Below are 13,260 nucleotides of genomic sequence, written 5' to 3' on the forward strand. Positions count from 1 at the left end.
GTAAGTAAAAACACTAGGTAAGGTAGGGTAACTGGAACCATACTATTTGCACGAGGCCTTCTCAGCATGTCATGTGTTTCTGTCTTTTCAAAACTTTGTTTTGTATGTCACCGTGTTGTATAGATCTGCCTGTGTGTCTTTGTATGTATGTATATACCGGTATGTATGCATGTGTGTGTGTGTGTGTGTGTCATATATCTGTCTGTCCTACCAGAAGAACGAGCAATCGTTTTGGATATCGTAATATCTGGAGTTGACTTCCTGTTGTTAATAAAATGGATGGAATTATATACAGGGAAAAAGATAACGGTATCAATGTGTGTTTCAAGCTTTTACCGCGTATTGTCAGTTAATTTAATGACACTAATGCTGCTCTGTTGATCGCAATAGAGTTCAATGATACTGGGCAGATCACTTTGTCAGGGCTGGCATTTTGGGGAGATATCCAATTGATTTTGTGGTACTTTTTGGGTTACATCCAAGACTCCAGGAGAGGTCTGATGACAGCCCGCCACCAACTCACTGGAAACCTGGCCAGAAACCATGGAAACCAAGACCATCAGAACACGAAGACGCAGGAAGGTATGCTTTGACATGCAAACATACAAACAGAGAAAAAGGACATTTGAATGTATCGCCAGGGGTGTGGTTGAAGAGATCTCTTAACATGTCAAAGAATGTTCAATACATTTTTGTTGATATCAAAAAATAGGCACGTAATAAATCTATCCCAATATGTGGTTTTACGAGACTGAGATTAACCCTTTTACCACCATGGTTTGGCCCAAACCCATTGTTATCAATGAGGAACGTGGACCTCTTTACAGGGAATTGGGGGTGAACAGGTTAACTTAGGTCAAGCCAAGTGGCATGTCACTCTAATTTGAAAATTCTGGTGATACAAGAAGTGTGATATTGTAGCATGTAATGAAATACAGTAACACAAATTCCAAGACTTCCTAACCCAAAATGAGTGTGAGAGAGCATTTAGCCTTGCTGCTGTTTCACACAGACAACTGAAAGAGGCATCCCCGGGTGAGGAGTCAGATGACAATCAGGACTACAGGGAAGAAAGAAGCTCAAGCCGTTCAGTATCTCTGGAAAATTCCAAGCATTACAGCAGAGACTCTGCAGACAGAAATCAGTAAGTTCGTTCAGAAAAGTGAGTCTTGATATTCGAAATATCATATTTTTTAGGTGGTATGTTTCTGAGTTTGTTGGTTATATCTGTCGAAAATCTTTAAAATGTGATAAAATGTACTCTGTGCGATAAAGTGATGATGAATGAAGTCGTGATTAAATCAATATTGGGACAAAATTTGTAAATGTAACAGCGCGGTACAGTGCACCTTGTGATTACACAGTTTAGATAGTGTCGTTTTGGTTAGCATAGTACATGGACGTGTTGTTGTGCTATACAATACTGTTTTCTAAAGCGACTTCCTGCTTTGTTTCAGTACATAACTCACCTTAATGTACTCTCAGTTTGTGTCATTAGGACATCTGTAAAATGCAAAGTGACGTTCTCTGATAAAATGACACTCCCTGTGTATCAGTCAGGTATTCGTTGGAGCAAGTTAATTGTCACAATGAAGTCTCCGGCAATCATTGTTTCATGATTTTCCACAAGAGTTGTTCCTTTCAGGGATTTTGCAACAATCACATTTTCACAAGTCTGCCAATGTAACATGTCTTGATGTGGGAAATTCCAATGAATATTTTATTTTGATACAGAAAATCCCAACTTAATATTACATCTTGATACAGGAAATTCTGTAGAACAACTGGTCACGATTCAATACTTAAAAATTTTTCAAATTAACCTACAATAATATGAAATTTGTATGGTAAGTCCAACTAAGCTGTATGTCCTGTCTCTCTAGACAGCAAACCACATCGTCACAAAGGTCTCCCAAGGGGGCACAGTCACAATGGCAAACAGCACAGAGCGACAAGTCAACTGTGAAACACCTGCCCCAGAAGCACAGGCTGAATGCCAGCTCACCGGAGAGATCCAGCCCCAGGAGACAACCACAGACACCCAGTGGAAGTCCATCACAGAGTGAAGGAGAGATCGTGTCTGATCGAGAGACCAGGGCTGTTGGGAAGAAGGGACCGTCAGGTGACGGAGCTGTGAAAGACAAGAAAAAGGAAAGTAAAGAGAAGTTCAAGTGGGAGCCTCCGGAAGAGGATGAAGAAGTGGAGACGGAAGAGGAACGGCGGGCAAGAGTTGAGGAGGAGGATGAGTTCCTGTACGGGTCAAGGCAAGATGCTCAGAAGATGGCATCGGCACAGCACAAACTGAGCATTAAAACTCTCCAGATCACTGATGACGCCATAAAAAGGGCGAGGGGGAAAGCAGCGGCCCTGAGGAAGGAAGCCTCTCACACTCAGAGTGATCCAAAGCAAGGTGGCAAGCCACAAGATGTCAAAGATGGCAAACGGGCCACAGATAAGGCCACCGCCGACGGGCAGGTGCAGACCGCGAGCAAAGACGGAACAAACGGAGCGCAACTCACTGAGGGCAAACAGGAGAAGAGTTCTCAAAATGTGCAAAGCGTCCCAAACAAAGCAAACACAACCGGTCCGGAAATAAAGTCTGAAAAGCAAGATAATGAACAGGCCCCCGCAAAGCAGAACAATGACAAAGCAAAGACTATTGACAATCATGCGCAGAATGTGAAGGAAGAGTGTGAAGGCAGCAAAGATAAGACACAGTCTTCTATTGAAATCAAATGGCGAACACTTAGCTTAGCGCAACAGCCAAGGCTGGTGGAAAAGAAAACGCAGACCACGCCAGAAAAAGTTGTTGTGAAGACGCAGAAGACGTTAGTGAAAGGTGCTGGGCAGGTTGCAGTGAAAGCATTGCAGAAGTTGCACAAGAAGGACGCACAGTCTGTTCAGCAGCAGGTTAAGTCTACCGCAAAACCAGTGAAAAAGGTCAAACGAGCACAGGCAGCAAAACCAAAAAAGAAGCCGGTGTCAGACAGCGAAAGCCGCTCCTACAGCTCAGGGCGCAGCAGCCGGAGTAGTTATAGTCGCAGCCGGAGTCCGAGCCCAGTTCGCAAGAAAAAGCGACGGCGGCAGCGGCGCTACAGAAGTCATCACAGGTCTCGCCGCAGTCCAAGCTACAGCTCTGAGTCTCGTTCGCGAAGCAGGAGTCCAGCCCCGCGAGGGCGCCACCGACGCAGCTACTCTGAGAGTTCTTACAGCAGTCGCAGCCGAAGCAGCAGTCGGTCGGTCAGTTCCGACAGATATGAAAGAAGACACAGAAGACGATCAAAGAGAGATAGACATAGATACAGCAGAAGTCCAGGTGGATCGTCAAGAAGAAGGCAAGTTAAAAACCCTTGTTTTTTTCAGAAGTCATACTTGTATTGTAGAAGCTGATTCATGTTAGTTCTGTCACAGATTGTTTGAATCGATGACTCTGTGAAATCATGCAGTGTTGTATGGCATAAAGATCTATGGATCTCAGTGGTGGTTGAAGTGAGGTTTATAAAACATCTAATCATCTACTATTACTGACCAAGTCGGCAAGATTCATATTTAATCATAAACATGATGTGAATTAAAAGTCGCGCCAGCGGCTTACTGACTACGCATGCGCTTATTCATAATATACTATGCTAGTAACCGGAAGTGTACCCTTCTTTCATGGGCGCCGCCATGTTTTTTTTTTTTTTGAGTACTCGTAAATAAACAAATACGAAACAAATTACCATTATATACATGTAACATGCCTTTTATAAAATATACCTCTCTTATTAGCCAGTAAATGTTATTATGCACCTTGTCGCTGATACAAAATATCGTTAATATAGATAAAGGGAGAAAACTGTCGTGCATATGAATGGTGGCATACGCAAAGAATGCTGGGATGGAATTATAGAAGAGCGCCCCCTGTGTCAATAATTAGAATAAAAAATTGCCAGATTTTAGACGGACGCTACAGTTTTCAGCTTGCAAGTGGAAGGTGGGCAGTGCGGTTACCATTGCAATGATAATGATTGCATAATACGTCTCTTGTTTAACGCAATAGGCTGTTTAATATCATTGTAAAAATTGCCAATTTTTGTCCAAAATTTTTACACGCTACAGAAAATCTATACCTGCCCTGCTGCAGGGTTTGACGTCGTGTACGTACGTGAACTACTTTCATCAGAGGGAAACTGGGCATAGTTGTCATATAAACGTTTATGAAGTAACAATTACAGTTTATCATGAATCATTACAAATAACATTGCCAATCTTAACCCCTGGCGCGACACCAAGGGCTGAGCCCTATATAATATTAGTTGATATTCTTTACATCTTTAAAGTTTTTGACAGGATAAAGTGTTTGTGAATTATTGACTGCTGATGCCTTCAATTAAACAGTGTAATATTAAAGTTTGTGACATTACAAAGCAAGGTTTCATGCTAGACTTTAATATGTGGTATGGTCGAATAGTAGTGTGTATCACATCCATTTATCTTTATCTCTTGTTCATTCTTGCAAAATTGCTTTGCTTTGTAATTGAAGGTCTTACAGCCGAAGTCATAGTCGTAGGAGTCGAAGCAGACATCGCAAATCAAGGTACAGTGAAGATTTTAGATGAACCAAAAGCTATCTATGTTTTGAAACATGCTGAAATTGATAAAATACTGGTAAAATACACAACGTATATCTGCAAATTAAGCAGAGGTACATGTAGGCTGGTAACACTGTTCCATAAAATATTGGTACCCTGAGCTTGATTTTACCGATGGTCAATTGACACTGCAGCACGATCGAGCGATTCTGATTATCACCCTTCAAGTTTGTTCGAAGAAATATGAAACTGAATTTTGACATACACTCTGTTACTGTATTAAGTCCATGAATTGACATGGGTAGATTTCACTGTGAAATCAAAGCACCAATTCTAATTATCAAAATATCTCTGCTAAATTTTTAGAATGGGAACCTAACATGTCTGAATCAAATAGTGTTTGTTCTGGTCAATGAAGGATTCTGTTCATGCCAAAAATATTGAATCTGATATGCTATGTATGAGCAGATAAGCTCCAATATAGACCAATGCCATAGACCACATTTCTTATTTACAAAACAGGAAAAGAAGTCGCAGTAGAAGCTATGACAAACATCGACGGGACAGTAGTCGATCCAGGTCACATGACCGATACAGACATCATAGAAGCAGGTCATATTCATACAGCAGGTCTCACAGTAGAGACAGGTGGGTCAAAAGTCACATACATACCTGAGTGTTGTTTATCAGTGCTGGGTTATATAAGCCAAAGACACAGTGTATTATGATGTTTGAAGATGTGATTCACTGCCAGGAGTGCCACCAGAGTGACACCCCCTGGAAGTCTCGGTTTTGCATATATTTTTTTATTTTTTTCTCTTCAGTGGGTTTTCATAGATCAACCTAGACTGCTTGGCTCAACTCCTTCCCATTATGCTTTGCTTTACGAACATGTCTACCCATCAAAATGTTAATTCCAATCAGAATCATGCAATATCTCGTTTCACATGAGTATCACAGCTTGAGTGCCTGACTGAATTCTTGTCATTGCTTGTCCGTCTGTGTCTTACAGCTTATAATTCCTGTAACTTCCCCAGTTTGTGTTGGTGACATGGCCAGTTGTCCTCACCCCATTCTAAAAGCCTTTCCATTAGGAACATGTTCGCTGCATTGAATGCCGAGCTGTTGTCCATTCTAGCACTACTTGTAATATGTGAAATCATTACAGAAACCTTTGTGTACCATTCTGGTATTAAAGTTTGCTTGTCATGATGTATTGAAATAGAAAAACTGCAAAGAATGGGACTAGATAACTGTTATTTGCAGAACATTACGGAAATAAAGGATGCTACCCTGACCATAAATGTTGATCTATAGGCAAGGGCGAAATGAAAGCCAAAAATTAATGGGCAAGGCTTGCTGAGCCCGCGAATTTTGGCTTTCCTCCTGCCCGCGTCCATAAATAAACGTTAATCATCAAGGCGGAGTCTGTTATTTCCATTGTATTATCAATGAACCCAAGTAAACCGTCAAAATTTTTGAAAATTTCCCATGCGAAAGACAACGGGGCCCCAGAACTTGTATTACATAAATGTTGTATTCACTGAACAATGATGTGCTGTGCTGTATGCGAGCTCGTAATATGCGACGCACTGTCACACGCGCTGTAAAAATTTTGCAAATCCAGAGATTTTTTTTTGAAAAAGTGTCTAAACTTGGCCCACAAGTGTGATTGATTATGACCTTTGCACAAATCAAAATTTACGTTTTAGCTGCAAAGTTACAATGTTTATTATACTATGAGTTGTTGATATATTAATTCATATTCACAGGCATGTAAACAAACCATTACTGTGTATTTGTGGTCAGTCATGTGGTCCAGCTCGACCAATTAAAATGCAATGGACAGGGCATGGTAATATAATGGCCAATTTACAGGATCTTTACCATGCATGGTGATTCAAATCATTAATATTTATACCTATTACCATATGATTTAACTCATGAATATTCATGTCATCCGGTCTAACTTATAATTATGTCATCTTCATGTCATCTTTTTCATCAAGAACATACAGTAAACTTTTCAGCCCTCCATTTCCAAAGATGTAGAATTTCTACTGTGGACTTGCAGGGTCAATTAAAAAAAACAACCAGAGAAGTCACCATCTGTTGTTAATGTAAACTACGGTATGAGGGATTCATTCTGAAGTCTCAGTTCAATTGGTAGCCCTTTGAGCATCAAAGTCAATTTTTGTTTCTGTCATATTATATACCCCAGTCAATTTTTTTCAGATTTTTGCCAAAATTTCGATAAAAAAGTTTAGCCAATGAAAGGTGATGTCCATTTGGTCAAAACTTATCAAAAAATAACAGAAAAATTAATAAAAATTAGTGAAATGTTGCACTAAAATTTTGGCGGGAAAATTTACAGCACTCTAAAGGGTCAATATGCTAAAATGAAAGTGTGAATTTTTTCACTAGGTATTCTGAATTACACCTTTAGGAATGGTTGAATTGGCACTTTTTTCATCATTGTAATGATTGATTCTATGAAAGGATCGGCAATCGATTGAGCTGCAGCGATAAAAGAAAATTGCGATAGGACCAAAAAAATTGTCTGAATTTCTCTGTAGGCAGAAAAAGTGTTGTGTGCATGATGCTAAATTTAGAAAAAAGCGTAAATTTGCATTTTTCTTATGAAATCAGTTCCAAGGAAAAAGAACTGGCACTAAAACTGGCAAAGAGTGGTCTCACTTGCTTTTATTGTACACTTCTATTGATCTCTTGTCAGAGGTATATATATATCTTTGTACGGCAGAATTAATTTTGCTGTCTGTTGAGATGCCTTCTTAATTTTTTTAAATCCAGGTATTGATGATTTCACTTTACTAGAATGCTTCTTTATTGAGACAGTAGACATTCTTAAGACAGTTTTCAGTTGAGCGAAATTAAAAATAAAAGACACTGACAAATTTATGGTGTGCTTTGAGTTTCGTCAGTATCATAAATTAAGGATGGCGGCGTCAGTGTCTGCAATGGAAAGGTTCTTGGAATGTGTGAATGGATTTCAACGACTGAAGTTTTAGAATTTAGCTTTTCACAATTAAGGCCATACAAGCACCAAATTACTAAAAAATACATTTATGGCCACATGTTTTTGTTCAGTATTTGTATTATGTAGCATTGTTGTGTACTTTGCTTGAGCAGTGACACGTTTTGATACTGTTGTACAATTTTTACACCTGTTGCGTGAAGCTAACCATCAAAATATATCAAATCTGGGCACCCCAGGATTAAAAATTGGCAGAGTCTTTCAAGTGCATTCTGCTCTTTGTTAGACTGTACCATTGTGAACTGAGGGTGCCCTGGTCAACAAGGAGTGGTAAATTGTGTGCAGTTTTTGTCTTCTTTGTCAACATAAAAGCTTATAGTCCATGAGATCTGCAGTTCAAATTCTTGCACATTTTCAATGTTTAGTATGACTATGAGTTTAAAGATTTCACAACATGAATATTTTTGCATTCTTTTGTTATTTTGTATTTTAGCTAACTACACCAGCATTAAGAGGTGAGCATGCAGTGCAACTTTGACACAACACCGCTATCTGCAGTCTTTGTGTTTCTTTTTTTTGCTTGTACCTTCAAACTGCACACAACACAACAATACTATTGACTTGAGTACAAATCTCACATCTTTTTCTGTACAGATAGACAATGGAAACGCCCCTTCCTTCAAATGAGACTTTTTATTCGTAGGGCCAGGCAAGAGTTTTTTGCACATACAACACCCTTAATTCTTCTTGAGAAATCAAAATCAACTGTGTCAAAATGTACATGAACTTGAGAATCTTCTGAGTGAAAAAAGACACCTATCCATTCATAGGTAAAATAGTTTCAAGTCTGTCATGGAGTGATGTTGTTGCTGTTTTTAGCATGCTTATGAGGGTTATGTCATTTTGGGCAACATATCTGTTGTGTTAATTCTCATAAGTAAAGTTCCTTTCATATTGGTATTGAACGGACTGTCGGACCATCACTGGGACTGAAAAACTTCCTCCATGACAGGTTCAAATATACAGTCATAAGCCAGTGGAACCCAGTCACACCCCTGAACTGGTCCAAGTATGCCCACATTTCACCAAGACATAATTCCACTCGTTCAGACTTTGCCATGACTGAACCGGGCACAGTATCGAGATATCCCATTCACATGCTGATAAAAACACCAATCCACTCAGATACATTGAAAATTCATTCTGGTGCAGTGAAAGACAAGAATAGTTTTGGATGCGTTACAATAATGGGGTTTGCGAAAAAATGGTACATACATGGTTTCTCACACTTCACATTTTACCTGTTCTCACTCATCTTTCAATATTCAACGACTAAACTTTGCCTTCTCTGTGATTTTTAATCCTGGCTCACCATATTGCACACACATACATGCACACCATAGTGACACCCAACATCACATCCATACCTACTGTCTGAATTGATTGTGTATCTTCAATGTACATTATTAGTAAAATTTATAATTTCTCCAAGTTTTCAACTACCTGAAAGAGGTATATTTAGACAAAGGGAATGTAGGCCGTTCCAACAATTGTTGTGTACAAATTACAAAGACACCTTGCCATATCAATCATTATCATTATTTTCAAGTATTACATACACATCTGTTTTCACATCTTAGCTTGGTTCAAAATTTATCCAGCACATTCTGAGTTACAGACTTTTTTATAAATTCCTAAAAATAATGATAAATAATCAGCATCACTTTGAATTTTAAGTTCCTGTGAAGTGTTTGACTTGTTGATATGACATTGACAAGTGTCTTGAGTATAAATACAGTCCTCTGTGCAAATTTTTCAGGGTTTTATGAAATTTCACCCTTTGAGCGCCAAAGTCAATTTTTGCCGCCTTTATAAAAGTGTAACCCAGACAATTTTTTCAGATTTTTTCCAAAATTTTGTTTCAAAACTGTAACCCATGAAATTTAACGTCCATTTGGTCTAAAATTGCCAAAATAATTACAAAAACTTCATAAAAAAATTGGCAAAATTTTGCACAAAAATTTTGACAGGAAAATTTACAGCACTCAAAGGGTTAAATAGTACTAGTGTATGCAGACCATCTTGTAAATACACAAGGAGATATGTGATTGTGTAGCCGGTGTTATGTCCTCACTCTTTGTGTGTATGTCAGTTTTTTTTAATTGTCTGTCCTTGAAAGATATTTTACAGGAACAAAAGCTTTAGCTTCTGATGATTTTTATTTGCTTTCTTTTGTACTGTTTCTCAACCGCAAATTCTTGTTCTACTCTTGAAGAAACCATGTTGAAGCACGCAGTATTCAGCTTGTCAATAAAACGTGTTACATATACAGTGCTCTGTTATTTATTACATTTTATATAGTATTGTAGTCTTGACTGAAATTCCGTCTTCAACAATGATAATGCAGTGTATACATGTACAGGCTGGATTGGCGAGCTGAATGGTGGGTCTTTCAACATGCCTTTTTTGGGAAGAGAAAGAAAACAAAATTTTGAAAAGACCATCAAAAGTTACAGCTTCTGTCCCTTTGTGTCTCTGCAATTTAATATGAATTGGCCAGGAATGGAGATCAGTGGACACAGATATCATTTTGCAGTAATCAGTAGTTACTGAGGAAGTTGTTTGGATGCGGGTCAGGGTGCTTAGCTACAGAGCTTTCAGGGAAACCCTCTAAGTTTGTATGCGAAAGACTGGTGTCTGCTAATTTTCACCTGTGCCATGCATTGGAAACTGAATGTGTTTGGTCCACCAGAAGAACACTTGTTTCAATCTCCAGGTAGTCTTAAAGTGGCACTCCCACTTGGTAACATTTTTAAAGCACATTTTTTTAATGCCAACGGTCGATATTTGACGTGGCGACTGCGCGCGGATCACGAGATATCGATAAAAACATGTCCTCAAAAAAGTAAAAGTTTGAATTCCGGTGGCCCACCTAAATTCAGCTTCCGAACATTGAACGTTCGGCACTGGGGCCATTGTCACCTAAGCTATGGAGTACGAGTCTACGCTTACGCTGCTGTATGCCACAGTACCACTCGCGTCGGTGATCGGTCATGCCCCCTGGGGGAAAGCCGAGTCTTACTGACTCTGAGAAAAAACGGAAAACAAAGTTTGATTCCACCAGAATTCGCATAGGTGACTAGCACAGTTACGTGCGGTTGATACATAGCGGCCGCCGCCTGGTATGCATAGATGCATACCACGCGCGCGGCGTACTGTGTGGCAGACGACAAAATGTAGTCATCGGAGGCGGCTAATATTTGACACGTAAAAACTGATGTTTATGTGGTATTGGTTAAAAATATAGTACAACTGATTTAGAATAATGAAAATGACAAAAACTAAGGAGAAGTTTTACAAAACTTACCTGAGGTAATGGCATAATGCTGTATATAAAGTCTTCGCAGTGGGAAGTAAATTAATTGCGTCGTTCGAACTTATTGTAGACTCCCTAGAATATCGTCAATCAGCACAACAACAAACCTTCGGGGGATTTCGGGTCAAAATCAGAAACGATCGTAAAACTTCGGGATGTGAAAAATACGCTCGGGAAATGACATGTTTTATCGATATCTCCGCGCACAGTCACCACATCACCGTTGGCATTAAAAAAATGTGTTTTAAAAAATGTTACCAAGTGGGAGTGCCTCTTTAAGGGGCCTGTCAGAGCTTTGTGAAACAACTGGACCCTCTAGGATTATGTTGATTTGCAAAATTGCTCAGTATGGACCAAGTGTTCTTCACTCTTGCCAAACGCTGAGACATGACAGTTTTATAATTTCGATGAAGCCATGTGAAATATTTTAAGTTAGAATGTGCCTTGGGGACAGATATTCAAACATTCTTTTGTGAAAATAGGGAATTTAAATTTCCCCAAAGAGTGATCACATGGATAGCGGCCATTTTGAAGTTCAAATATTGGTAAATTTAAAGGCTATTTGTTTTTCTAGTTCTGAAATTTGCATGGTGACCCCTGATTTTTATTCGTGATTTAAAACCTTTCACCACCATGGTTTGGCCTTAAACCCATTGTTATCAATGGTAAGTGTGGACCTGTTCACAGGGAACTGGGGGTGAACAGGTTAGATGAGAATGGTTCAAAAGTTTCCTTGAGAAAAGTTTTAGTCAAAGTTGAAGTCTTTCACTTTCAAAGGTGCATACTACCTTAACTTGAAAATGTTCGATACACACCAAAACCAGCAAGTGGAATCTGTGTTTAACTGTGGCTCTGAATTATTATCTATAATGGCATAAATGCATGTAAATATTCACATGCTATTTCCGTGTGTATTTGTGTCTTCAAGGTATTCCACGGATAGATATGGACGCAGACGTCGCCGAACCAGCTCCCGCTCCTCATCGTATAGTAGCTACTACTCATCCAGCCGGTCGTCGAGTCGTACTCCATCGCGCCACCGACGGTACAGAAGCCGCTCGTACAGCAGCTATTCTGACAGCAGGTCATCGTACAGTGACTAAGAGAAACTGTATCAGTTTTTCTTGCATTCAATATGTAAATGGAAAGTGTTTCCTTAAAACAAGAATTGTAAAATTTTCACCTTGTCATTGTAAGACACCTTCAACAAAAATTGGTACCACTTTTTATCCAAAATAATTCTTCAAACGTTGGTTGCATGATACGTTTCATAGTCAGGTGGTGTATATCTTCACATGGTTATAACCAAGATATTCATTTTTTTCCTTCTTTGACCAAAAGTAATTCGCAATACTGATAGGCCTGTAGCATTGGACATAACAAAATTACTTCAACAAACAAATAAAACAAAAAAATATTTGCTGGGACATAGTGTTTCATAAACAACTGTTGATTCATTGCCGCACATTCTTGTCATAGAACTGTAAAACAAATTGATGATTGACATTAGGGTAAAAACATGACAATGAAAGACAAGAAGCCTAACACATCAAGATTATCACATCGAGGTTATCACATTTCTTCACTTTGTACTTATTCCTCTTCAGACATATTCCAAAGTTTCTTTTGTTTTTTTGGAATAAATGTAGTCATGCTTCAAAAGCTAAAACTGTTTTTTGAGCTGCAAGACACACTAGCAATGTGTCCAACTTCAAATCAAACAACTCATGTTGTAGAAGTCAAGTAGAGATATATAATTTTTAATACATAAAGCTATATTCCAGAAACTTTCAATACCCAGCGTGAACTAGGTTGAAAAGCCCAAGTAATACCGCAGGGGCCACAGAGATTTAATATTTAGTTTGTGATTTTTCTGATTCCAAAGTGCTGTCACAATTCGGACATGTAAAAACTCGTCAGTATTGAACTTGACAAACTCAAAATCTACCTTGATTGCAATAAACCTCTGTGAATAACATGCCTGTTCACAGCTTTTAGAAAGCGATGACTCTCATGTTTGATTGATTTATAACTGCACATGGGCATTTAAATGGTCTTTCCCTCCATATTTGCATGTATTTGCATATATAACTTCAGTGGAAGTGTTCCCAATGGTATTTTGATCCAAAAGTTTGTGTGGCCGGTAAAATCTTCCATTTCTGGATGACACTTTCGAAAGATCGTAGTGTAGCCTGGCCTAGTAGCAGGTAAACACAACTGGTTGCTGTGGACTGCAGAGCAGGTGGTACTAGTCCTTACTCATATTCAATGTAGGGATGATGGACATTAAACAAAACTGAAATGGTTCTTTACAA

The 13,260-nt window shown here is 38.9% G+C and overlaps 1 protein-coding gene across 8 annotated transcripts in view; it reads left to right on the forward strand.

Moving 5' to 3' along the window:
* LOC139117142 (peptidyl-prolyl cis-trans isomerase G-like) overlaps positions 1–12,946 on the forward strand; it is a 30,265-nt gene extending 17,319 nt beyond the window's left edge. For 7 of the 8 annotated variants that reach the window (XM_070679997.1, XM_070679998.1, XM_070679999.1 and 4 more), the window contains 6 exons: positions 484–582; positions 1,013–1,144; positions 1,884–3,335; positions 4,526–4,579; positions 5,097–5,222; positions 11,874–12,946. In XM_070679997.1, coding sequence (XP_070536098.1) covers positions 484–582; positions 1,013–1,144; positions 1,884–3,335; positions 4,526–4,579; positions 5,097–5,222; positions 11,874–12,048 — 2,038 coding nt within the window. In that variant the 3' untranslated portion in view covers positions 12,049–12,946. Of the gene's footprint in view, positions 1–483; positions 583–1,012; positions 1,145–1,883; positions 3,336–4,525; positions 4,580–5,096; positions 5,223–8,062; positions 8,085–11,873 lie in introns of all 8 variants that reach the window. The other variant, XM_070680000.1, reaches the window with a different exon arrangement.
* Positions 12,947–13,260: the final 314 nt, after the last annotated feature.

This window comes from Ptychodera flava, chromosome 18 (genome assembly GCF_041260155.1).
Source record: "Ptychodera flava strain L36383 chromosome 18, AS_Pfla_20210202, whole genome shotgun sequence".
In the NCBI taxonomy this organism is placed as follows: domain Eukaryota; kingdom Metazoa; phylum Hemichordata; class Enteropneusta; family Ptychoderidae; genus Ptychodera; species Ptychodera flava.